Source organism: Squalius cephalus (assembly GCF_949319135.1).
Source record: "Squalius cephalus genome assembly, chromosome: 15".
Taxonomy (NCBI): Eukaryota; Metazoa; Chordata; class Actinopteri; order Cypriniformes; family Leuciscidae; genus Squalius; species Squalius cephalus.
The window spans coordinates 32,171,453-32,199,156 of record NC_137136.1 but is presented as its reverse complement, the minus strand read 5'-3'; the positions used below and the strand labels follow the sequence as shown (position 1 = coordinate 32,199,156).

Below are 27,704 nucleotides of genomic sequence, written 5' to 3'. Positions count from 1 at the left end.
TGATGTTTGTGGTTTCTGGGTGAGTCACTTTGAGACTTCCTCTCTCTTGACTATAGAGTCAGTGTGTGAAACAGCAGATCAGCGCAGTGTGTGACTGTCTGCCGTGAGAGATGGGAGACCTCCAGTGCTTGCGAGTCTTCATCAACTGTCTGGATCAGCAGTCTCTGCCCCGCATCCTACAGGTCTGCTCTGGGGTTTATTTCCAGGGTACGTTTCATGCTTTTATCCTCTCTGCATATTCTGGATGACACTTTTTCAAAGGGGAAAAAAATAAACAAGCAATATACTAAATCCTACGGTTCTTCGTTCAGAGTTTTGTCAAGGGTTTCCATGTCAGTAAATGTATTTTGCATTGTAATTGTAAATTATTCCAGTTTTGTATATTTTAACCATCATCCTTTTGTAAAAATAATGAACAATAATGTTATCTTTGGAATTGATTTTCTTGTTTTTAAGTTTTGGTCCCATTGAACATGAAAACATGAATTCACAGCATGTTTTATCTCAAACAGAAGTGATTTGACATTTGGGCAGGCGTGCCATCAAATTAAAATTTTATGTTCACACTTCACACAGTATTGGTTTTATTAAAATGGCTGTGAGGTCCCTTCGACCACAAACAGGACATGACACTTTTTTTCCCCCATCAAAGAGGTTTACGTTGTGCCCTACAAGTAAATATGTGACTGAATCTGGTTTAGTATTGTCTGCATTGCATCAAAAAGCAATAGCCTATAACGATTGTTTATATAAAGGGGGAACTCAAATCAACTGAAGATTGCTCATGACTGCATAAATCATGCATTAAATCAGTGGTTTTTTTGTTTGTCAGATTTTAGGTCAAATGGTGAAATCGAAAGTAGTTTGTTATACAAAAATTAAAATCATGGTTTTGAGAATGAGGGCATGTCTCACGACCCGTCCAGGTTGGCATCTGCCTGTTAGGCTTCTAAAGTGACAGATATATTTGCACTAAAATATTGAGATTGATTAGACGCCTTTGACATCAACAACAAGAAATGAGTGTTTTCTCTTCACTTTTAAAAGATGATAAGCCTGTTTATATTCCTAACCTAACACTGAATTGTTTGATTTGAATAGTTTGTTTTCCCCTGCTGCAACAGATTTTTGGGTTGCAGAAGTTGAAATCCACTGCTTTAAATAAAGAGAATTTGAGTGAAGTACAATATTAAAAATGAAATAAATAGGCCTTCAAAAATAAAATATAATCAATACCACGTAAGGGATTTACTTTCAGAATTCAATGTAATAACTCCCCACGCCATGTTTGACTTTGTTTTAATGCGATCAAATGTTGTCTGAGTAAACTTTTAAAATGAACGCAGATGGTTATGCAAATAGGACATGATGATGTGTTATTTTCAGGGTCCATATATGAGCTTTCGGGAAGTGAAGTGTGTTTATCTACTGGAGATTTGGTGAAGATCATTGGCTTACAGCTCCTGTCTGTATCTTGTGAGGAGATTGACACTGGATCTTCATATGAATTACCTACTGACTATTCAGGTGAGCCTCTAAACAACAGCAATACACACAAACTAGAGTTGATTTAAATAACTTCCTGTATTATTCAACACATCAGCATATACAGTGAATAGAGCCCAAATGATTAGAGGTAAACTGGGACAGGATTCATGGAGACAGGGATAGCTGCAGGTCGGAGTAATGGGTAATGTGCCGAACAACAGAAACTAAACCCTAACAGGAAATTTCTCAAGCAATTGACCTATCGGTAAGCCCCGCCCCCCTTAGTTACTGTTGCAAACTCAGACAAACAAATGGAGTTGCTAACTGTCATTCAATGACAGCTGTCAGTATGAAAACCTCATGACAAAAGTCACATGATGTTCTTGATCAGTTATGGACACCTCTCTCGCAGAGGAGCATTCATGTGGGGCTTAAATATGCCATGGAGGGATATATAGAAGATTTTAAAATAAATATGGTGGGTAACAAGATTAATTTGGAAGCGAGGGTTTACAGATCTCAATGCAAACGGGAGAAACCTCATGTTGCGGTCGTAGATGACAACATCCATCAACACTGTTCATGTACCGCAGGGTAAAATTAAATTAATTTACATTTAACCCGTTTAATATAGAAGCATTGAATTGTAGATCAGGCTGTACATGACTTGAGAACAGTTAGCTATTTAGGTTTGTACGTTAGCATGGAGTCACTAACTTTAATTGCAACTTAATGGGAGTATGACAACCAGAAAATGAACGTTTTCGTCTTCATTGGGATTAGGGTTGAATCCTTAGGGAACCAGGTTAATGCGCCCACATCATTGGATTAATACACAGCTTAATCCAAAGCAGACATTTTGCTCCGTCTTGTTTGGGTTTAGAAAATGGAATAAAAAAATTAAAAAATCCCATTGCCCATCCTCTCAGGATACCTGGAATCAGTGTTACAAGTACCCCAGGCACATCGTTTTACCATTTTTGTAGCAAAAACACCATCAAACCGGTGAGAGCTTCGGATCTTCCAATGTTTCTCTAAGGCGCTGAAACCTAAAGATGTCCGAGTTCCCTGTGCAACTGATACTCAACTGCCATTGGCTCATCTGCATTCGAGGGGAGGGGCTTACCAATAGGTCAACTGTAAGACCTTTCGGCACGCCAATTACTCCAACCTACAGATACCCTCACTTGTCTCTCCATGAATAAGTCATGATGCCAGTTCTTCAACTTAAGCTCAAGGTGGCTGTTGTCCTATAGGGAATTAATTTCTAAACCAAAAGTTAGGGCAAGTTTATTGATTTTCCCACACTGTTAATCTCTCTAGGCCAGTTCAGACTCGTCGCTGAGGACTTCCCGTACAATACAATAGAGGAAATTGTGGGTCTGTGTCCTGTTGGAGTGGACGCCTGTGGCTCCTTCATCTTCACAAGCAGAGAGGAGTTGACTATAGAAAACTTCACGGTTCCCGCAGGAAAAGAGTTGACCCTGCTTTCAGTGGAGGCCGCTGACGATGGAGAAAGACTTGCACGCTGTCATGTGCAGGGGCAGAACAAGGCGTCTGCAGAGATACTCCTTCCTCTATCCCTCAAAGGAGAGTTTTACGAGTGCGAAAGTGACCGTGGTTTCACTCTACAGGAAATCATGTCATCAGCCAGGCTGAGCTGCCGGCGCTTCCGCAGCACAAACATGAAGAACTGTGGAGCCTTGATGGTTTTCAGCCCGGTGTATGAAATTAGCGCCATTATGCATAGTAAGTACAACAGTGTTACTTTACTTTAGAAATCTTGGTTACACTTTATTTTAAGGTGTCATTGCTACAGTGTCATTACTGAGTAATGATTAACTACCTGTACTTACTATAGGGGTAGGATTAGGATTTGTTTGAGGGCTATTTGCATGTAATTATGCATAATTTACTGTTATTACTATGGTAAGTACACGTAACATACGTAACAAAGACACTGTAAAATAAAATGTTACTGAAATCTTTGTCAAGTCCTTTTTCCTCTGACATGGTGCTGGTGCCAAAGCCATATATGTAACTGTCCAGAACACAGAGTGCTGCAGATTTGACATATTTTTGTAGGCCGGTGTCTCCTTTAGGACTCCAAGCGATGCCATTGGTTCAAATTACTTTTAATAGGTACTCTCTTTAGCACCTGATTACGATTCCAACAAAATTCATGTTATGATAAATGCTGTTTCAACTACGTTATAATGTCAAATTATGATGGCTTTAATGTTCCTGTCAACCTCTGTAGTCCCATTTAGACACTTGATAGCAACTGCATTTTTCAAGACAAATACAACCTTTAAAAAAAATCACAAGGGCCTGGTTTCACAGACAAGGGTTAAGCTAAATGCATGCAGACTAAAATGCATGTTTCAGCTGTTTTAACTGAAAGCAACTTGCACTGAGATATCTTAAAATATATCAGCAAGATGCACACCATCTTGTCCTTTGTCCCTTGTCCTCGACCTTTGTCTCAAGATGCACACCAGTAATGTTTTTTTTTTAACTCTAAGTCACATTTATAAAAGATAATTGAATGTCCTAATTTAACTAAGGTCTACTACTGGCTTAATCTAAGCCCTGTCTGTGAAAGCGGAGGAAGGGGTATTACTGATACATTTTATGTCATAGAATAAAACGTGAAAACATCCTGAACTTGTGTTCACCAGAAACCTTATTTCAGGCATTTAACCAAAAGCTCATTGACTTCAGGGCAATAGAAGCAGAAGTGCCAAAATCCAAACTCATTTCCAGGTTTTAGCATACAAAAATACGTCATCCTCCCACTACAGGAAATGTAGTTGTGGGCCAGAAAAATTGGCTCCGCACTTACCCACAAAACCGTCTGGTCTCAAATAAGGAACTGCAAGCGTCTCAGACTGGAAATCTGCACTAAACTTTTTCTAAAAAGCCGCAACTCAATCTAGCAAGAATGAAGCAAAAATAACTAGATTACACAAACCAGATTCCTTGCATTAAAACAAATACTATAACTACCAAGATAATTCACTCATTAATATGAATGGAAGAAAATTCAGCATGCACAAATTCTATCTTATTAAAAAAGAGCCAATCTTTTAAGAAGCTCTGGTTCCCATAGAAAAAGTTGCGCTATTGGGACTGCACATGTGCATTGGCTGGACTTACTTGCTAATTGAGGATAAATATTTATGGGATAGTGCATGCAAGATTTTTCTGTGTTGTTATTGCTGATTTTGCAATGTGTTCTTTAAATGTGGATTTGGCAAGCAATTTTTGAGATTCTGATATTACCCAATTCAAGTTCCTCTTTCTTCCCTTTGATTATAATTAATGAAGCAGTCTGAACTGAAAATGAGTTGCAATTAATTTAGTTATATCTTTCAACGTTGCAACAAAAGCATTTTGTGATTTCATTAAATTATTTTTTAGGCTAATACATATACTCAAAACTGAAGCACTCATAAAGTCTAATGAAATAATAATAAATGTAGTAATGTGATCAATTCCTGTACATCACTGATTGGCACGTTAGTGGAAGCATTGGCCGGTTCCAAGAGGGGTTTGCAAATAGCCCAACACCAATAAGGGCTTTTGCACCGGCTAGTTTTAGGAACTAGACACCGGGGTGGTTCCCCGAGAGCTAATCCTTAAGAACATTTCCTGGTTGCATTTGCACCGCTAGTAGGAACTCTGAAGTGACGTAAGCCGCAATTGTTGTTGTGAATTTTATTTTGATGGCGCTGAGAACGCCAGAGCCTGAACACACAGCGCTCGCATTCTCTGTGTTCATTAGTTTATGATCTGTCTAACAGTCCTGTCTAATACATTATTGGATATAACTGTTATACATAGAAAGTAGACAGTATATGAAAAGTTAGTAGCATTTGCATTGTAGTTGATATCCAATGTTGCTAACTGAGCAGAAATACATATAATCATGTTTCTCTTGGTCCCCTCAAAGTTGCGTTGGATTTTCTCCTTGTCGTAAAGGTTAAGAGGTCCGTCTATCACTGTTTCCCATGTTCGTAGAGTTAGTTTCTGGAGTAAATAAATAGGCTATAATCTGTGTGTTTACACAGCTTTTTTAAAAATGGCGGGTGCTGGTGTTTCGCGTGTGTTCGGCCAATCAGCATCACTAATGTCACTTGCAGTTCCTATAGCGCAGGTTTAGACCCGACTCTGAAGTAGGAGCTAAATTAGCTCCTCCAAAAGGAGTTCCTAGAACTAAAACCGTTACTTGTTTCTGCGGTGCGGATGCGTCAAAATCCTGGTACTTCAGCCAATAGTTCTAGGAACTATGAAAAGGTTCCTCCAGTGCGAAAGCCCCTAATGAGAACCACCATGTTGGTGGAAAAAGGCAATCAGCTGTCACTCAATCCTGCTCCTGGAGGTCCACCTTCCATCGCCTACCTAATCTAACACATTAGAGCCAGCTACTCAAGAACTTTGGCTTTACCTGAAAATTACAGGCTGGTGTGTTGAGGTGGACTCCTCCAGGAGTGGAAGGGAGCAGGGGTGTCCAATCCTCCTCCTGGAGGGCCACTGTGCTGCAAAGTTTAGCTCCAATCCTATTTAAAACACCTGAACCAGCCAAGCAAGGTCTTGAGGATTACTCGAAACATTTAGGCATGTGAGTTTGGGCAAGTTGGATCTAAACTCTGGCCCTCCAGGAGCAGATTTGGGAACCCCTTGTCATACAAGCTTGATGCATGAAAATGGTCCTGGAATAAATGACTGTTAATGATTTTTACATTTAGTGAGGAAGAACGTGGTCAAGTTCCCCTCCAGCCTGGAAGTGGATGTCCAGGACGTGACAGAAAATTTACAGGATTTAGTGTTCATAACTCCGCTATCACTGACTGAAGTTGCAAGTCAGTCAAAGGAGTCCTTCCCCACTATGGCAGAGATCCTTGATAGCCCAGAAGGCGATCCGTTTTTTAATAGCAACTGGTTCAAAGAACTGCAAAGTGGAAGGCAACTCGTGTTGCATGAGTGTGGCCACACAACATTCATATTAGCCTCGACTCCAAAGGGAAGGAAGGGGAAACAGTACTACTTCATCTCAGAGAGGTATGGTGGACGAATGAGAAGAAGGGCCCGGGAATTCGGATCAGTGTACGAGCTGTACTTGGCATCCTCTCAGTCTCCAGGTTTGAAAGTTAGCGTGACTCGGCACTCCGAGGCGGAAGAGGAAGAGGGAATTCCTGCGCTCAGCGTTGGCGAGCAGCTAGAAGTGTTAAGGATGGATGGACTCAATGATAAATCTGGAGCTGCTCAGAAAGTAGAAAGTCTAATTTGTAAACGGACTATGGAAGTGGACGAAGAGGATGATGAAGAAGATGAGGAAGACGACAGTGAGGAAATCTCTCTGCCACTGTTTATGGCAGGTCACTTTGTGGAAAAGCTTTCAGACAACAAGAAGTATAAGCTAACTGATTTAATGAAGAGCTCTTTACCCCTGGATGTCAAAGTGGTGACTCGGGATAAAGACCTAGAGAAAGATCCCCTGATGGGGTTAACAGCACTTAAGCTTGAGGAGACTTTAACAGAGACCATAGTATTGGCAAGCCTATTCAATAAACCAGATTTGTGTTTTGAGTTGCCAGTACGTTGGTTACAAATGTCTCTCTGTTTCACCTCTGATAATCTGCCGTGGTCCAGTGATGAACCCCCAGAACTTCATACAGAGACGGTCACTGAGGTGACAGAGAAATTCTACTATGAATATCACAAACTCATAAGCAAAACTGAGGAACCCCCTCCTCGTCCACCAAAGCGGAAACCATCCAATTCAAAACCACCTAAGAAGTCCCCCAAGCCTAAAAATGTATTACCAAATGTAAAGAGCAATGTGACCAAACAGCTGGACGACCTCTCGCTTCATGAGACAAAGGGTAAACGGGCCCCGGCTCCACCTCCGCCAGACGATGTAAGAACAAAGCTTTATTCACCCAACTAAAATAGAAATGTAGGAATCAAACAGTAATGGTTTTGTTCCGAGTCACATTCTCAGATAAGCTACTACAGGATTATCCATTAAAGCATTTGCCAAATTCCCCTCCGTGGTTAATGTTTATGATGAGAGATGGAAAAATCGATAGCTCACATACTTCCATGGTCAAGTTAACAAGCACAGTAATCAATCCTATTTAAAGGAATAGTTCACCCAAAAATGTGATCACCTTGTCCAAAATCCATATTACTTTTTTTCTGTGAAGCAAAAGTTCTGCTGAATTATTAACATGCTCTTTGCTTTACAATGAAAGTGTTTGGGGATGGACGCTGTCAAACTCCAAAAATGACAAAGCACCATACAGTATTGTCAGTGTTCGAGTGGTCTTAAAACTCTTTTCAGTTTCAATATCAATAATTAAACCTGATTATATGTTGTTGTTGTTTTTTTTTTAACCTTTATTCATTACTTACTCATACATGTCCACAGAAAATTGTTGTGAATACATTTTTGGTAGAATTGAGAACATGTCAGTGCATCATCTCCACTGCATTATAGACGAAGAAAGAAATTTCTACACAAAGAAATATGTAATAAAGCAATTAATAATTACATTATGTCAGTGGCAGAAATTAAGTTTTTCATTAGGGGCTGATATCGCCCCCTTAAATTGATTCCCAGGGGCATTGGTACCATTAAGGGCACATGGCATGAGTCAATTGAAATCATCTTTTCAATCTTTGCAAAAATCTGCATTTGAAGAGGCATTTAGATGTATTTACATAGACTATTTTTTGCAGTTCAGAGGGCAAGGGTGCATTTTCACAGCGACTACAAATGCATTGATTAATGTAAGATATTGTTTTAAATAAAATTTTAATTAGAAAAATATGAAATGATGAAAAAAAAGAGAACAGCCACATTAAAAAAAATTTTTTTTTTTTATTGCAGCTGGTTCTAAGAACTACAAAGGAAATCATTCATTCAGGAATGAAGCAAGCGGCGGGCTTGTAATTGATTAATTCACTAAACTATTCCGTTAAAAACAGAGACAAAGTTCAGATAAGGCATTGCACGAATTTTATTGACCACTTTTACGGTGCTCTTATGTCATTGGAGATATTCGGTTTCCTTATTTTCATTGTATGAACTATAGCATGTCATTCATAATGGTATTAAAAAATGCATGCTTGGAACAACATGAAGGTGAGAAAATCGAGTTTTCATTTTTGGGTAAACTATTCATTTTTCTCCTAAGATGATAAAAACATAAATCAGCCCTTATAAAGTCTTGTATGGTAATCATGCGCTTATGCATACTGAACAGGAAAAAATAGCATCGTGTTCCTCTTTTCTTTATTTGTTAAGCTGACTCAGAGGCTTATAAACTTGACTCTTTTTTTTCCGTGTGACACTCCCAGACTCCAGACCAGCCCCCTCCACTCTTGCCTAGGAAAAGCTTATCAACAGCAGAGAGCATCAGTATGCCCAATATGTACGTGCAAGGTCCCACGAAGGCACGAAATGCAGGTTGGTTTGTCTTTACATTTAGATATTTAATACTTTCATGATTTTTAACATCTTTGAACAGCAATGACCCAAAACCAGGGAGTGAAAATATGTAGATTTTAATCTATTCTTTTGTTTCCTTCCACCAAAAAAAAAAGCAAGGAGACTCTCTGACTCTGACCATGACTATGAGTCTATCGAGGACACATTTAACCACCCCCATGAAAGCCTTTTCTATTAGAACAAGGACACTTTGTATTCATGTTAACAAAGGAATATAGCTACTGTGTCTTCATAACAAGAAGTGTAACAAACTCAAAGAAATCAAACAAAGTACCAGCCAATATGGAGTCTCCACAGCACAAATCCAAAATACTTTGCAATGTGTCTAAATACTCAAAGTTGTGCCAATGCAAGGTTTAACAAATATACACTTTAATGTAAATTAGGCAATGTCATTTGTACTGCTTATTCTTTAGTACATGCTGCAATGTAAAGAACAGAATTGTGTTTGTAAATGTGTATGCTTTTTATTAAAAATTACCAAAAAGAACTGAAATATATGGTTATATATATATTTTTTTTTTGCACTGGTTTCCTTGAAAACTACATAGATAAGAAATGGGCAGATGTGACAAAGGTAATTAGGCTTCATTGTCTGTTGATCTGAAGTGGTCCTCATCAATGGTGGAGAAAATGTGTCCCTCGTTGCTGAGAAAGTCCACAATTTGTCTGTAAACAGGTAAAGGGAAGCGAGAATCAAACAGCAGTTAAAACAAGTTTTGTGACAAGGTGATTGTGCAGCAGACAGATAAGAGACTTCATTTATCTCATTTTTTTTTTAGTTCTGAGTAAGGAATTGATGCACTTTGAATGTTGACTTGGGTTGTGTTTTTTAGATGGCTCACAAAACTGTTTTAGTTTAGTGTTAAAAAAAGAAAAGGTGTTAACAAATGTTTGCATATTGTGAGCTGTGAAGCATTTGGTAGGAAATGAGTAACTCTGTGTCTGAATAAGCCTACTTCTGTACATGGTATATAAAAGCTAGGGTTGGCATGGCACTAGGGCTGTGACGGTGGCAGTTTTTTACCACCGCGGTAGTAAATGGACCAACTACCGGCGGTGTTGCGGTAGTTGGGGGGTTGTTTTGAAATAATAAAAAAAAAAAAAAAAAAAAAAAGAAAAAAAAAGAAACAACACACTAAAGCCTGTAAAGCATTGAAATAAATATCAGTAAATACTGGTAACTTACATAATATAGCCTAATAAAGTTGAATCTTTAAAAAAAAAAAAATGTTTGTTTAATATTTCCACACAAAGACGCGTGATATAGCCTACCGCTCTCGCTTTGAGAGGGATGTGGGACACGAGCAGGAAAGAGACCATCAATCTCTTTTCTGATATCTTCATGTTTTCTACTTGTTGTAAAAGGTATGAAGAGCGAATTTGATCTTCCACAAGGGCAAGGCGTTTAGGCTACACTGTAAAAAAAAAATCTGTAAAACATTTACGGTAAAATACCGGCAGCTGTGGTTGCCAGAAATTTACCGTAAAAAATATGGTAGCAACATTTTAGATTTTACAGACTTTACTTAAATTTACAGTAATAAACCATATTTAATTATATGATATAATGTTAATTTATTGACCTATTGAAGTACTTATATCTTGTACCATAGTAATACACTGACAACCACCAATCACAGTGGAGATGAAAGTCACATGATGAATTAAAGCTCATCACAAGCAGCACACTCACAAGAAAGTTAATAATAATAAATAGAAGCTGCACAGTGTCATTCATACAAACACTAAACACCATCATGGTAACACACGTGAAATTTTAGAAATGCAATAAGCATTAATTTAACAACATTAAATGTAACATAAAACACTAATGTACATAACTGATTAGAAAAAACTAAGAAAACTATGAAGAAACATAGTTAATTCAACAAAAATATATCAAATGTGAAGAGTCACGCAGGGAATTGAGGGAATGTCAATTTACGTTTTTTCACTGTAAATTTTACAATGTCTTGTTCTTTTTCACTTCCAAAAACTGTAAATTAAATGTACCGTTAGATTTATCACAGTTGTTTACCGTATAAAGTAAGAAAACTTTCTTTTAACCAATTAACAGTTTTTCACTGTAGCATTTTTACAGTCTTTGACCGTTAAAAATCACGATAATTTTTTTCAGTGTATGTTTGCGCGCTGCCAGAGAAAGCCAAACTAAAAGCGCTTTACAAACTTGACGCGCCTTAATTATATGTCTAATAACAAGCACAAACTGTGTTAAAAAGAATTTGACGTTTATAATCCCCTTCGGAAATAGGTGAGACACGAGAGACGATATGGGAAAAGAAACAAGAGATTCCATGCAGGGATGAGTCCCGATTTTTGAATATTCAATTAGTTTATTTAATTATAGAATATCTAATGTTGTGCGATTATTCTCTAAAATAAAATCTGCATGTTCTGGTGCTGATGCGGTGACGCGTTCATGTAACCGGAGGGTGACGCTGCCAATAACGCACATAACAGCTGTCACAAAGAACCGGCAAAAATAATGATTATTAATGTGTCAAATATAGCAAGGAGACATTTGAATTGTTTATTAATAAAGTGGGGGGTTTTTTGAGTCAGTGTCGGGCTGCAAAGATGAAGTTGACGATGCTGACTCGTTATCTTCACAGTGAACGCGCCTAGAGAGAGATGCACACTTCATACGGAATACAAAAGCATAGTCGGCTTATTTTAATTGTTTTGTTTAAAAGTAGACAATTCGAGCTTTCTATATGGAATAGGCCTAACTAATGGAATATTGTTAAATTCGCTGATAATCGGGTGACCAGATCGCAAACCAGAATTCAAAGCCGACAGTTTAAATTTATGGGCTCACGTAGCCTACAACTCTCTCATTCTTCATGAATTCAAACTTTTCCATGGCTGCGAATCTGCGATATAACATTTAATTGCTAACCTATTTTTCCCTTTTGTAAACAAAGCTTTGTGTGTCATAATATTAATGTAAAACAGCATTCACAAACAAAAATGTTTTTTTGGCGAACCACCGCGGTAGTGCGGTTGTCAAGTGTACCGGCACAGCCCTACAGGGCACTACATTTCAGTAGTCGGTACCAATACCAGTCAAATGACACGGTTCTCGGTACCAATTTCGGTATCATAGCAAAAAATACATTTTTTAACTATTTGAAAATTAAAAACATTAAATAAATTATATTAGTTCATTTTTAATACTATTAATGATCTTAAGTAAATAATTCATTTAAAAAAAAAGGGCTTTCTAAAATAGGACTGAAAAAACAACAACATCCAACCGGACAGTATAGCAGCATTTTACAGTTTCTACAGTTTAAAGTGAGCAGCGCATCAACACAATGGAGCGGTTCACACCAAAGGGTGGGAAGAGAGGAGATAACCAATAAAACACAGACCTGCAATCCTCATTATACAGACATGTGAATATTAAAATATGACCACAGAGGGGAAAAAAACAAAAAATGGATTTGAGGGCACCTTGATGCATTTTACAAATATAACTAGGGATGCACCGAAATGAAAACTCTGGGCCGAAACCGAAACTTCTGGATGCGCTTGGCCGAAAAACGAAAACAAATATAATTATTCATTTCGTATTTTACATTTTTTTTGTATAACTGTATTATTGTTATAAGACTTTTTTAATTAAATTAAATAGTTTAATGAATCTGAATTTTAAAAATACAAGGTAATAAAATAACCACACTTTTATTTAAAGTAACAAAAAAATAGACATAAAATGAAAAATCAATATATTAATATCAATATATTATTCTTCATTCAATTCTATGCAACATAATAAGATTTAACATTTATTTTTTGACCAATTATCAAAATAAAGTAGTCATTCAAAGCTATTATTATCATCAGAGCATGTGAGCAGATAGCAGTGGATCGGTGAACAAGAGGATAGCGACATTTTACCAGCGTTGCCCAGGACGGCTAGACACACCGTATGTTACAGCACAGTCGGGCTACTGCAAACAGAAACAAGTCCAGAGAAATTTCATGTCGGCACGTTTTTTGAGCGGACTTATGAAATATTTCCATAAAAACTTGAAACACACTTGCTCCGGTCCGTAAATTAACGATATCTTTCTCATGAATAAAGGCAGAGATTAGCTCGAGGGCCAGCTGGCGTAGAATTGAGCCTGCAGCCAATCACACACACACACACACACCGAAAGCACGCTTTATACCTCACATTCCGTGACGTTGCTTTTCAACCCGAAATTGCTCAGAAAAATGCAAAAATAACCAATTTCCACTTATTGATCAAATGTATGAGTGCTTTTAGTGTTTTCAGTGGTGTGCAGCCTGTACATATCTGTTCACATCTCAGAAAATGTGTTTTGGGGTTTCATGACCATTTAAAGTTCCCCTGTAGTCAATAATTGTAACCCTTAAAACTCATTTTTATCATCAAAATTACATATTTAAAAGTTTTTTCATACCTTCATACCTTAAAATATCTTGAATGTAACTCGACACCCTTGCCTCATTTAGTATATGTGGAGCCATGAATATGCTAATTAGCCCCGCCTCCACTCACTCACAGCTCAGAGATCCACTCGGACGATTTCTGTCCTTCCATTGACAGCTACGCAACAAACTTTGAACCTTCATAAAGTTCATAAAGAGATCATTAAACTAATCCATATGAATTGAGCAGTTTAGTCCAAATTTTCTAAAAAGACTCGATTACTTTATATACTTAACAGATTTAAATTAGGCTTTTATTCACATATAAACATTGATCAGGGAAACAAACAGAAGTTCAACCGAGCCTGCTTGACGCGCGAGAAAAAACCTCGTGCTGAAGCTCAAACGTGATGCGTAACACGAGAATGAACCTCATTGGTTCTCGCACGCCAAGCAAACATGCTTGAGCTTCTGTTTACCACAACTGATGTGTGAGTTGATGAATGTTAATGTGAATAAAAGCCTAAATTAAATCTGTTCATCATATAAAGCGAACGAGTCCGTCGATACCGTCCGAACGAACGCGGCGATTCAGGGAGCAGGCTAGATAGTGAACTCCACGATTCAGGGAGCAGGCTATATAGTGAACTCCACGATTCAGGGAGCAGGCTAGATAGTGAACTCCACGATTCAGGGAGCAGGCTATATAGTGAACTCCACGATTCAGGGAGCAGGCTACATAGTGAACTCCACGATTCAGGGAGCAGGCTACATAGTGAACTCCACGATTCAGGGAGCAGGCTATATAGTGAACTCCGAAAAAATGCTGCGCTTGAGCAAACAGTTTGTGAATAGGTTACTACAAATGGCGGCAGTGAATAAAATATAATATTCAGAAGTAAACAGTGTAGCTGACAGTGTTTATGTCAGAACGTTTATTTTTAAACCACAACCTTCTTGGGGCTTCTTTGACCGATATATTTACCGATATATTTTGCATTTCTAATCCTAACAACGTCAAACTTGGCACTGCACTTACTCGTGCCCGTAGCGAGACACCTGTCAAGTTTGAAATCCATCGGACTAACGGTTCGAGAGATATGCGAATAACAGACATACTGACTGACAGACAGACAGACGTTTCTGTAATTTATAGATAGATAGATTAACACAGATAGCAAGCATTTATAATCACTCAAGCCGATATCACTTCAGTTCAGCCACAGCGCAAGCTCACTGACTGAGTGAAAGCTCCCCTTACAGAGCTCCAGACTGCGACTGCGACCACATGGGTTTTTCCTGCTGGTGCAACAACATTTTTGTCATCAGCTTGGACCAATAATAGACAGCGCAATTTGGTACCGAATGACACGACATTTTTTTTGATACTCGATGGTATCGAGGCAATTCGGTACTCAGAACAGTACAACTCTGAACAGAACAGCTAGCTCAGAACAGGTCAACTCTGGGGCGATCTTTGATCACGTGACATCGTAACTACTCAGCACGGAGATCAAGTGAGAAAGCGATTGAATTCGCTGCATTATTAATAACATCGCTGTGACATCTACTGAGAAGCATTCAAACTTGGTGCAGAATTCTCTGTTATAAACCAAACAGGAGAAACATTGTGCCATGAACGAAGAAGTTATAGAAGGCTTTGCAATCCACAAATCACCAACATTCACTATGAATTTAATGTAGCAATGCTAACTGTAACCATGGTGTTGTAGCAGAAATAGTCGAATATTTATTTACATTTTTCATCTCAGGAATCGTACAACCTTTTGAGAGTAAAATTCAAGCACTTTAAGGGATTTCAAGTGATTCACACCTATTCCAGCACTTCAAATCTCAAAATATTATCCCATTTTAATGTTATAATTTGTAAAACTAAAGTTTAAAGATGTAGGAAAATTAGCACTGTCGCAAACAAACACTTTAAAAAAAAAAAGACATGAAATTACCAGTAGATGACGGCAGAGGAGCACTTATTAACTTTTAATATTTGATATTTAATAAGAGTAGAATATTATTTTTTTTCCCTATAAAAATTGGACATTATTGTTGTTAACAAAAAAGTTATTTTTTATCTGCATCTCAATTCAAGCTCAGTGCTTTACAGTCAGATTTCCAATAAACAAACATGTAATATTATTAGTAACTGCACTTATTAATGCAAAATAATAGTAATTTTACGATTACATTAACTTTTACAAAGTTATTAATTCATTTATGAATAAGACTCCCCCCAGCACTACCAAACCTGTAGAACTTGTGTAGAAAGTGGCACCACCCGTTTCACACATACTCCGTGTGCACACTAGTGTGTATGCGGTGCAGGAGCAGCACGCGCTACAGTGCTTTCACATATGCTGCGTTTGCAGTGTGTAACTGACCCACGGCTGTACCACAAACACATACTCACTATTTTTATTTCAAAGCCAGAAGTTATCAGCAACTTTTATTAAAAAAAAAAAGTTTAGTCAGCACAGCGATTCTCTTTGTACACATATACACTCTTTAATAGACGTATTGTTTAAACACAAATTAAACAACCTATTATTCAATGCATTACTTCTATATAGATTTCTATATTAAGTGGTTCAAGCAAGTGGTAAATTTTTTAACCATGTACTTATTAAAATCGCAAACATTTTAAATTAAAACTTAAAATTGACAAAAACAGCCGACTCTCATGCCTTTTATTTTGCATTTAAATTTTAATACAATAAATCTTGCATGTCACAAATAACTTGTCTTTCCACCTCCACGAATGAGACGAGTGTTGTTCATTATGTGGCCTTGTTGAGGTAAATTGTAGTTTTCCTTGCTTTACCCCGGTCTTAAAGTAAAAAGATGACTGTGACAAATAGTAGTATTTAATTAAATACATTAATGGTGAGATTAGGCCTACTACATTTCACGCACCGCACCTGGAACACATTGCCGGACCGATCTGCAATGTGAAAGCTCTAACCTGTTAACATGGGTGCGGAAAAAAATACGCACTGCAAACGGAGTATCGAGTACTGGTACTTTTGAAAACCCACGCAGTAAATAAAACTAATACCCAGATGACCTACTGATCTGCCCAAATTCTTAAAGGGATACTTCACCAATTAGCATTAAGCTTTGTATCAGTAGAAACCCGGTACTATTTCCGAATGACCGAGCCTCCCTCCCTCATGTCCCCCTGAGACGAGAGATTTCTGTATTGTGTGTCTGGAAAAAAAAACTAAAAAGCCTCCAATGACGCTAAATGACGATTTTTGCGTCATTGGAGGCTTTTCTGTCCAGAGGCGAGAGACTATAGCCAATAGGAGGAGCTCGTCCCGCATGTGTTCAACCCGCCCATAGGGGGATCTCACGATAAAACGGCGTCTTTTCAGTTTCGAGTCGACTAGTAGCCTAGCTGTATCATTTCTTCCGATACTGCCCTCTGTAACCGGGAGGCGTGGCTTGGGAGTGTCCTCGTAGAGCAGCGGAGCAAGTGCATTCTGGGAGTTGTTGTCTTTCATCCACATGAGCCAAAAATACATTTTTTGGCTTTTCTCAGTCTAGAAGGAACCAACTTCTAAAATAATTTCACATTTCTACTACATAAATGACCCAATTTTAATACACATTCATCTTTACAGCAGCGAAATATCCCTTTAAGTGCATTTGAGGCCTAGGATGAGAATTTCTCATATAAGTAAACTGCTGGAAACGGTACTTTATTAACAGTTGATAAAATTCATGTGATTTTTCACACATAGCTTGTTATCTAGGTTAACAGCTCAGCACGAGAGAACATCACATCACAGTTTTATTTCCGTTTTAAATATAGCCGCTTTACATTTACTAACAAATCTTTACACGAACACACTTGCGTTTTTCTGGCACGAATATACCGCAAGACGTGCAAAAGGACATTCGCTTCTCTGCGTAAGCACACTGAGATGAGAATTTATTTGAAATCTTACTTTAATAAATGTTAGCATGAACATGCAAACAAATCATCAATAGTGGGTTCCCTTTTGTGGTCATTAAAGGAGAACTCCGGTCAATTTTAACATTGAGCTCATTTTTTTGTAAATTTGGAGTGCTGTCAATACAGAGAACAACGACAAAAATCGGTGTTGCCTACACAGTGTTATCCTCTTTTTAAAATTTGCACCCTGTTGACTTCAATGGGGCAAGTTTTAAACCTGCTTTTAGCCTCTTAACATCCTTGATGTGTCATTACAAGTGCACAGGTCATGTGAGTGATTCCTTCAGAGTGAACACGGTGAATCTGACTGCAGGAGATGTGAAAGATATTAATAAAAGTGATGTTATTTCAGCCAGCGCTCATACCTGTATTTATTTCCTGTACTGACAGCACTCCAAATTTACAAAAAAATGAGCTCAATGTTAAAATTGACTGGAGTTCTCCTTTAAAGGGGTATTGAACTGGATCATTTTATTATTGTATAATGTTTCCTGGGGTGCACTTATAATATTAGTATGATTTTTACATCAAAAATTGTCAATTTAGAAATAAAAGGCATTTTTCCAAGCCTGATTTTAGCCTCTGATTTGAATGCTCTGTTTGAAGGGGCGTGTCTGAGTGAGACTTCAGTGTTAACGCCCACTGCTGTGATTGGCTGCTGTGAGACTTCAGTGTAAACGCCCACTGCTGTGATTGGCTGCTGTGAGACTTCAGTGTAAACGCCCACTGCTGTGATTGGCTGCTGTGAGACTTCAGTGTAAACGCCCACTGCTGTGATTGGCTGCTGTGAGACTTCAGTGTAAACGCCCACTGCTGTGATTGGCTGCTGTGAGACTTCAGTGTAAACGCCCACTGCTGTGATTGGCTGCTGTGAGACTTCAGTGTAAACGCCCACTGCTGTGATTAGCTGACATGCTTGTATATGAAATAGCTAGTATTACATGTGGAACTCTCTCGAAAACATTTACTACGTTTTTACTATCACAGCTATCGAGATTAACGAATCGTGAAAAGTATTGATCATATATTTAGATCTATTCCATCACCCAAAAGGTTGCAGTGATGAGCATTGAGCAGATGACAGACAGTCTGTTGATGGCGTGAATGAAGAGATTTCATCATCGCAACGCAATGTCTGCACTCTCACGAATACTTTCACCAAATAACACTGCAAACACAATGTAAATACAGTAACAGCATCATTGATTTCGAGTTTTGGCAAGTGTCCAGATAAACTTGTGCTGTGTGATTGACAGCATGGGCGAGATTCTTTGATTGCTTTCTGAGAATAATTTAATAAACGTTTAAATAAGGTTATTTTCATCCTACTAAGAGTTGATAGTTTAGTCACTGGCTTGATTTACTAATGCTTAAACAGTATTCAACGATTTTGAGAGATAATCTGTCTGAACTTGAATAATTATACATCAGAAATCATAGATCAGGCATTAGAATAAACATGATTATTTCCATTTTTGTGGCGTTTGCTGGCAGATCCATATCGTAAAAGTCTTTGCAAAGTGTTTGCAAAGCCTGCGTCAAAATTTACCAAATAATCCACAGTGAAATACACCGAATACAAACAAATATTCAGTGCCGAGACATTCACAATGTTGAAAAAACAAAAACAAAAAACACTATCCCTAGCATTAGGATCGTTTGGAAGGTAACGGAGTCGATCTTTTCTCGTTCTCATGTCACTATTCACTAACGCTCCAGTGGGCGGCACTAAAGACCAGTGGTGTAGACGTAGGCGTTGATATTCTTCTGCAAAGGCGGTCTTTCGCTGCTCTGTGACGTCACTTTTCAGTCTCCACTTTTCAGATCCTGTTGTTTTCTGACCTTGGTTTCAATAAAAAGCAGTTTTTGGAATAACAAGGAAGTTCTGAGTTTTGAAACTTACAGGGTACTTTTATAGTATAACGAACTCTTAACGGTCAAACTGTCGTAACACTTGTTTCCGTCTAAGAGGTCCTAAATCACAGTAACAGCCACACAGCCGGGGTCTGTGCTGGAGAGGACTAATAATGAATGATTAATAATACATTTTCCTAATATGAATGTAATTATGTAAAAATTATTGCACAGCATTATCTTATCTACTGTTATCTTGAGATAAAGATATTTGTGAAATGGCTCCATCTAGATGGAGCTAGAAACATTATCAGCCATCAAAATAACCAGTTTCGTAGCAACATTCAGAACTCAGCTGTGTCAAGACTGTTTTTAGATGAGGTGGCTTGATGATCTGTGCTTAAGTGCTATTTGTGGCCAGTTCTTTTAATAACCTGAAGATGCCTTCCTGTTGCAGTGAAAATACTTTTGAAAAGGTTTTGCTTATTTTAAATCATTCCTATCAATGTGCTGTTCCTCACGTGATTATTTAATTTTAAATTTATAAAATCGCATTTTAGAAAGTTAGTCAATTTTACAAAACTGTCCTGGGCGTTTCGGCGCATCCCTTCCTCCCCTTCCCAATAATAACATTAATTTAGTAAGTCTCATGATTAGTTAACAGCGGACGTGATCAACCTCTTATAAAGTATTGAACACTTGCTAATATACAGCGGGGGAAATATGTATTGAACACGTCACCATTTTTCTCAGTAAATATATTTCCAAAGGTGCTATTGACATGAAATTTTCACCAGATGTTGATAACAACCCAAGGAATCAGTACATACAAAGAAACCAAAACAAATAAGCTCAGAAATTAAGTTATGTGTAATAATGTGAAATGACACAGGGAAAAGTATTGAACACATGAAGAAAGGGAGGTGCAAAAAGGCATGGAAAGCCAAGACAACAGCTTAAAACTATTAGTAATTAAAAAGCAATCCAGCCCCCTGTCTGTGGAAATTAATAACAGCTGGTTCAGTCCCAACGGAAGTGGAAAGACAATCATTTCACCATAAATTTGCCTCGACCAGGTGCTCCTCGCAAGATTTCTGACAGAGGAGTGAAAAGAATAATCAGAAGAGTTGTCCAAGAGCCAAGGACCACTTGTGGAGAGCTTCAAAAAGACCTGCAGATAGCAGGTACTGTGTTCTCAAAGAAAACAGTAAGTAATGCACTCCACCGCCATGGCCTGTATGCACGCTCACCACGCAAGACTCCATTACTGAAGAAAAAAAGCATGTTGAAGCTCGTTTAAAGTTTGCTGCACAACATTTGGAAAAGCCAGGGAAATACTGGGAGAATTTAGTGTGGTCACATGAGAGCAAAATTGAATTGTTTGGATGCCATAATACACACCATGTTTGGAGGAGAAATGGCACTGCACATTACCCTAAAAACACCATACACCTTGGTGTTGGCTCTTGGACAACTCTTCTGATTATTCTTTTCACTCCTCTGTCAGAAATCTTGCGAGGAGCACCTGGTCGAGGCACATTTATGGTGAAATGATTGTCTTTCCGTATTATGGCCCCAACAGTGCTCACTGGACCATTCAGAAGCTTAGAATGGTGCCTATAGCCAATGCCATCATTATGTGTTGGAACAATTAGGTTGCGAAGGTCTTGAGACAGCTCTTTGCTTTTACCCATCATGAGATGTGTCTTGTGTGACACCTTGGCAATGAGACCTTTTTGTAGGCCATCCGTTGGGACTGAACCAGCTGTTATTAATTTGCACGGACAGGGGGCTGGATTGCTTTTTAATTACTAATAGTTTTAAGCTGTTGTCTTGGCTTTCCATGCCTTTTTGCACCTCCCTTTCTTAATGTGTTCAATACTTTTTCCCTGTGTCATTTCACATTATTACACATAACTTAATTTCTGAGCTTATTTGTTTTGGTTTCTTTGTATGTACTGATTCCTTGGGTTGTTATCAACATCTGGTGAAAATTTCATGTCAATAGCACCTTTGGAAATATATTTACTGAGAAAAATGGTGACGTGTTCAATACTTATTTTCCCTGCTGTATCTAGTTCCCATATTCTCAATATTACAAAACTGCAACAAAAAAAAAGGGCTTAAGTCTAGATCGTCATATATTCCTGGGTATTTCAATGCCTTAAGTTTATGATCCAAAAAGGGCTCATTTGCATATTCATAGAACCGCGTATACTAAATGAGGCAAGGGTGTCGAGTAACATTCAAGCTATTTTACAGCATCACAAAAAAAAACACTTTAAATATGTCATTTTGATGATCAAAGACGAGTTTTAAGGGATAAAATGATTGACTACAGGGGTCTTTAACTGAATAAATCTTATTTGTATGAACATCTAGAAAAGTTTTTCCTTGCACCACATTATCACAATGATTACATTTAAACATCTCTTTGGTTTATCTGCTAAACAATTGCTTTCACGAGACTGTGATTTATAATGGTGAACTAATGTGGCCGCTTAAGTTGTGCTGCTCTTATCAGTGGAAAATCTGGAAATGTATCTCCCAACAAATCATCACTCTGTAAAATACTATGATAACTTTGTTAAAGACAAATCCTGAAATACCATTTCTATCCCAGAACAGACAAGGAAACAAACTATATTGAGTCTCAAGTCTTATGAAAATGGAGCTCAAGTTCATGAGAAATAACAAATTAAGCTTCCTTTGACAGGCAAAAGAGGAAGCCCTTCAGAGAAATGTAAGGACGTGCTATTCTCACAGCTCATTCGGGTAACCAGAAGAGAAACGGAAACTAAGAAAGAGGAAGATAAGGGTAAAATCTTTTCTTTTGGGTCAAGGTCCACTACAAAAGCTCTTTCTTTATAGAGACACGTCTCAGGAGGAGAAGTTTGTACCTGATAACACTGACGCTCATGCTGTTCAACTTCTGCTTGAGGTCTTGCATGCTGATGCCTTGAGGCTCATGACAACTCTTGATCAGACCCAACACCTGCACAAAGACCACAACTCAACATCAGCAAAACACAACTCTGAACTTATGATGACACAGTCAAAAAGGCCACAGACAATGAAAAAGAATAGCAGAGAGTTGCAAGATCTAATTTTATGATTAAATTATCTTTTGTGGAAGAAAAAGACAAAATAATGTCTGATATGTAATGCATGACCTCTAGATAACCATTTAAAATATATGTTATTGTTTCAAACACATTACGTAATGTAACTCTTGCACAATGAGGCACTTTGACTCACCTGGTTCTGGTTGGCACTCAAACCATTGACTAGCATACTAGCACCAGAATAGCTCCCTGCAGACCCTGTGCTAGCCATGCTAGTATGAGACACGGCAATCGTGTTCATCCCTCCGCCCCCTCCCTACGAAGATAGAGCATCTATTATCAAACACAATCTAAACAAAACAATTAATGACATAGTGAGAGACATACTGGCCAGGTTGGTCACGGTATCCAGTCATAAAGATATAATTTACTGTATAACATGTCAGAATTTGAATAAAGTAGTCAAAAGTATGACTGTACAATTATTCAAATCTAGTTTCTGAGAACATTATAGCACAAAAGGACTAGTCAGCATGTTGTGCTTGTCAGTTTGGACTACTATCTCACTCACTTGAAATAAACGTGAAGCTTCGAAGAAAAGTTCGCAGCAAGTGGCTTTGAGCCAAAGAGTTGTATTTGATTGAAACGAGAGCGTGCGTCCGTTACGATACATGGATGTGCGCTGTGTTATAATGCGTTGCTATTGACGACGGTCATTATAAGGAAGGAAAAGCCACAGAATAGAATCTTGCTTGAAAAAGTGCATAGAGCTGCTGGTTTTATTTGTTGTTTTAAAAAAATAAAAAATAAAAGTGTGAGTGTGAGCGAGTGTGAGTGTGAGCAGTGTGAGCATCAGTTCTTTTTGAACACTTTCATCTTGTTTTAAAGGGATAGTTCACTTTGAAATTAAATTTTGGTATGTTTTAGCTTACCTCAAGGGCATCCAAGATGTAGGTGTCTTTTTTTCCGCAGTAGTTTCAATTTTGTTATTTTTAGGTCAAACCGTTCTTGTCTGTCAGTCATATAATGCAGGTCTATGGTCACTGTCTCAAAGAGCATGCACAGAGTCCAAATTAAAACAATTCCCCATCGTCCAAATTAAACAATTCCCCATCGTAAGTACACATTGATGGCCTAAGACACGAAACGAGCGGTTTGTGTGAGAAAATGAACAGTATTTATATTGTTTTTACCTCTTATACACAGCCACGTCCAAGTGATCTGAGGGCGCGGGCGCTTCCTGCTGTGTGACGTGTGCGCAGACTGGTGCATAGATATATATACACTAGATGTCGCCTTAAAGACATTCGTTCCAGTGAACTGCCATAGACAATGTGACATCTAGTGTATATATATCTATGCCCCAGTCTGCGCACACGTCACACACCAGGATGCGCCCGCGCCCTCAGATCACTTGGACGTGGCTGTGTATAAGAGGTAAAAACGATATAAATACTGTTCGTTTTCTCACACAAACCGCTCGTTTCGTGTCTTAGGCCATCAATGTGTACTTACGATGGGGAATTGTTTAATTTGGACGATGGGGAATTGTTTAATTTGGACTCTCTGCATGCTCTTTGAGACAGTGACCACAGACCTGCATTATATGACTGACAGACAAGAACGGTTTGACCTAAAAATATCAAAATTGAAACTACTGCGGAAAAAAAGACACCTACAACTTGAATGCCCTTGAGGTAAGCTAAAACATACCAAAATTTAATTTCAAAGTGAACTATCCCTTTAACAAAGCCGTGATAATATTGATAATCACGATCATTTTGGTCACTGTAATCGTGATATGAAATTTTCACACTGTCCCATCCCTACATACATTTACGTTGCTTCTTTTCTTTGTTTTAAAGAGACTTAATATTAATCTATTTCAGGTCCTGATTAGGAGACTGCGAGCACAGTTATGCCGTGCATTTATATTTAGTATAAAAGTAAAAACGCTCCTTCCCGCACCCAAAGTAAAGTGTCTGTGGGTGAGAGTATGAAGTGAGGACTGATGGGACGTTGTTCTGATCCACTTCACAGACGGTGAGGAGAGATGTGCTTTTGTTTTGTTTGCATGTAAACTTAGCCAGAAGTGTTGCATGATATACCGGTACTAGAAAGGTATCATGATACCCTGCTATTAAAAACGGTACGATATGAAATTTTATTAGTACAGCTTCACTCTAAATAATAAGAGCAGTATTTCTTAATTTGCGTTCCTGTGTCACATCAGGAGTCAGGGTGTGTGTGCAGAGCTCTGCTTCCACTGTTCACGTTCACTGAATAAATGTAATCTATTTATTAAGAATCAGTTTAAAGTTCATTTATAGAGTGAAGACTGTATGTTTCTGCTACAGTAAGTCTATTTAACAGTTGCATTCAACAAAGAAATTAAGCACTGTTTATTTTGTATCTTATAGTATTTGTCATATTGCTTGTAATTTGCTTTTTTGCCTATTTTTAATAACAAAGATAAAATAAAACTAAATATCCATATTGTAATTATAAAATTACATTTAAAAAAAATATTAAGATTTCATGAAGTAAGATTTTGGTCATCCCAACCTGTTAACATGATTTATAATAATGTGATTGTTGCAAACATCTATTAAGGAAGTTCACACTGGCATGTAATTATTATTAAAAAAATAATAATAATCAAGAGGAGGAAATGGTCAAAATGCAGGGCAGGAACATGCTGGTCAAGCGAGTTTTTCCCGTGGTATCGATTAGGGTTGGGCGATGTCCCCTATATTGGCAGTTGACGATGTTTATATTGATATATATTTTAGGTGATATATTTGACTGGCATTTTGATATATTTCTGTGTTTATTTGGCCGTTTAGGCGCGCAACCGAAGACAAAGGCTACTATGCTTGTCCGCGTTGCGCACAGCATCCTGTCACTATAATTCAGTTCTCTTTCACGACTAATCGCGCTTTTAATATTTCTTTTCAATATAAAGCACATCCTGCTCTTTTCTTTCTCATTCATTCATGTTTTGTTATTAATAACTTTAAACAGAATCGTCAACTGAAATCTGCGCGGATTATCAAAAATACGACACATTTATAGGACATAAAGGGTCTCTGCGGCAAAAGTGAAAGTACCAGCGGGTGAAATGTTTCGAAATGTCTCTTTGCACAGCAAAGCACCAGTTTCAATAAAAGGATATATTAAAGTTTATATAGTCTACTTTTACATTTTCGTTGCTGTTTTAAAATATTTTTCGCCATTACCTTAAACAAGCTGCAGCTGCTTGAATCCAGTGCAGGAGCTGGAGGTTACAACTTACCACAGAAACTCGTGACACTCGCGAACAGCACTGAACACGCACTTTTGACTTGAATATTATTATTATCATAATCTTTTCATTAACTTCAGTAGGCTGTACAACAAGGGAACTGTAATTGGCTGCTTTTTCTGCAGAGAGCCGATCTCTGTTGATGTGTCTTAATTTTTTTCGACCTTAAAAAAATCGTTTTAATCGTTTGTTGGTAAAGGGTGAGACTTTGCGAGCCACATGATTTTTGCCAAAGAGCCAGGTGTGGCTCACGAGCCATAGGTTCCCAACCACTGGTGTACACGAATCAATAGATTAAATTACTAGGGCTGGTAAGAATACCATTTTTTGAGCTTCGAAGCTTCGATAGTAATGAACATCGAATATTCGAAGCTTCGGAGAGAGGGGGCTGAACATATTCTTCTCTCTAATAAAGGCAGGAATCTCTATGTGTCTTTATGTCCGTTTGCATTTTGATTATTTCGAGAACCGTTCATCCAATCGACTTCACACGGGAGTGCATCACCACATTTGGTGCAATATAGACAGACACGCGAGACGCGACACATTCAGAATTAATAAACTTTTAGTAAACTACAGAACAGCGCGAGCGGGAAGTGGTGCACCTCACGCGAGCAGGGCTTATATGCTCCGAGAACGGACACTGCACTAGTGATATAAAATGCACACACACAGGTCTGTTAAATTAAGCAACATTTTTAAGGTAGTCTAATATTTTTTTCTGACTAACAAATTACTGACACAGTAAAGGGTAGATTTAAATAAAGAAAAACGAAATTGAAATAAAGAAAAAAACGAACTTTAAATAAAGAAAAAACGAAATTTAAATAAAGAAAAAACGAAATTTAAATAAAGAAAAACTAAATTTAAATAAAGAAAAACTAAATTAAGTTAAATTAAAAAATGAGATTAATTTAGATTGATAATAACAGGTAAAAAGGCTAATACATTTTGTTTCTATTATTATATTTTCCACAATGTCAAAGCAACGCAGTTTAACCCAAAACACAAGCTCAGGCATGCACTTCGGTCCATACAAACTCCGCTGTTCTGCGCTCTAGCCAGAGAACATTCCCGTTGCTGGAACGCGTCGGTTCTATTTCTAGCATGCACGCGTTTTCCGCGTGGCTCGAGCCGCGCCTGAGACGCGTGTGCAAACCCCAACCTGTTAACATGGGAGCCGAAAAACGGACACGCCACGCAGCCAGTGTGGCGCCGGCCTTATTCAAGGGCGAATGAGAACCATTTCGCGGGGGATCCCAGGTGTGCAAAAAAAAAAAAAAAAAAAAAAAAAAACCCGAATATTCGAATGTCACATTTTCAAATCGAATACCAACCCACCGAACGAATATTCGAATGTTCGAATATTCGGGTCCAGCCCTATAAATTACGTGACCATTTCACAAACTGCCGTGAGACTGGGCTGGTCTGACAGGGTGGGGGGCGTGGCATCACGATGGTGGCTCTCCATCGTGTTGGCGTTCAGGCACAACCCTAGTATCAATTCAGTATCGGTATCAAGCCATTTTTGTCTGGTTTCGTATCAAAGTCATAATTTTGGTATTGTGACAACACTAGTAAGCATTGTGTGCGAGTGAAAAGCAGAAGTGTCGTGTGTTAGTCTCACCATGTTCTGTGGTTTGCCCAGCAGCATGTGAGCGTTCACAACCTCCAGCATATGTGAAGTGACTTCATTCATGTCCTCCAGCACTCGCACACTGAACGCAACCAAAGACCTGTTATTCTGTAACGACAACCAAAAGTTTCAGTTTGACACTTAGTGAAGGTGAAAACACAAAAGCAACAACTCAGTCCACACTTTCATATGTAAAAGCACTATTATGCACATTTACATTCAGTTCTGACCTGAAAAGAGCGGAGGTTGCCGGAGACTTTGACGTAAGTGCTTGGAGGAATGACAGAGTTATCCACACCCATGTCCTGGAGAGATTTAGGAATAAATGTAGGTAGTTAACTTTTTGATCAGTGAATTTCCATGACTTTTCCACGCATTTGTGGCTACTAAAAAAGGACTTTTAAAGGGTCATGAAACACACACAAAAAATTATGAGA

General features: G+C 38.2%; 2 protein-coding genes across 2 annotated transcripts in view; one reads left to right on the top strand and one right to left on the bottom strand.

Moving 5' to 3' along the window:
• Positions 1 to 67: 67 nt before the first annotated feature.
• On the top strand, positions 68 to 9,185 carry themis2 (thymocyte selection associated family member 2; the record flags this gene model as incomplete). Its single annotated transcript, XM_079894102.1, has 6 exons — positions 68 to 207; positions 1,387 to 1,527; positions 2,812 to 3,237; positions 6,240 to 7,411; positions 8,857 to 8,965; positions 9,103 to 9,185. Exons 1-6 carry the CDS (start codon positions 111 to 113, stop codon positions 9,183 to 9,185), a joined length of 2,028 nt encoding a protein of 675 aa, XP_079750228.1. The 5' UTR covers positions 68 to 110.
• Positions 9,186 to 9,542: 357 nt separating this feature from the next.
• Positions 9,543 to 27,704, bottom strand: part of rpa2 (replication protein A2) — a 29,815-nt gene continuing 11,653 nt past the window's right edge. Inside the window, exons 5-9 of the mRNA XM_079894103.1 lie at positions 27,498 to 27,572; positions 27,259 to 27,375; positions 22,521 to 22,643; positions 22,163 to 22,257; positions 9,543 to 9,676 (exon numbers count right to left, since the gene is read on the bottom strand). Of these exons, the coding sequence (XP_079750229.1) occupies positions 9,589 to 9,676; positions 22,163 to 22,257; positions 22,521 to 22,643; positions 27,259 to 27,375; positions 27,498 to 27,572 (498 nt within the window). The 3' untranslated portion in view covers positions 9,543 to 9,588. The remainder of the gene's footprint in view (positions 9,677 to 22,162; positions 22,258 to 22,520; positions 22,644 to 27,258; positions 27,376 to 27,497; positions 27,573 to 27,704) is intronic.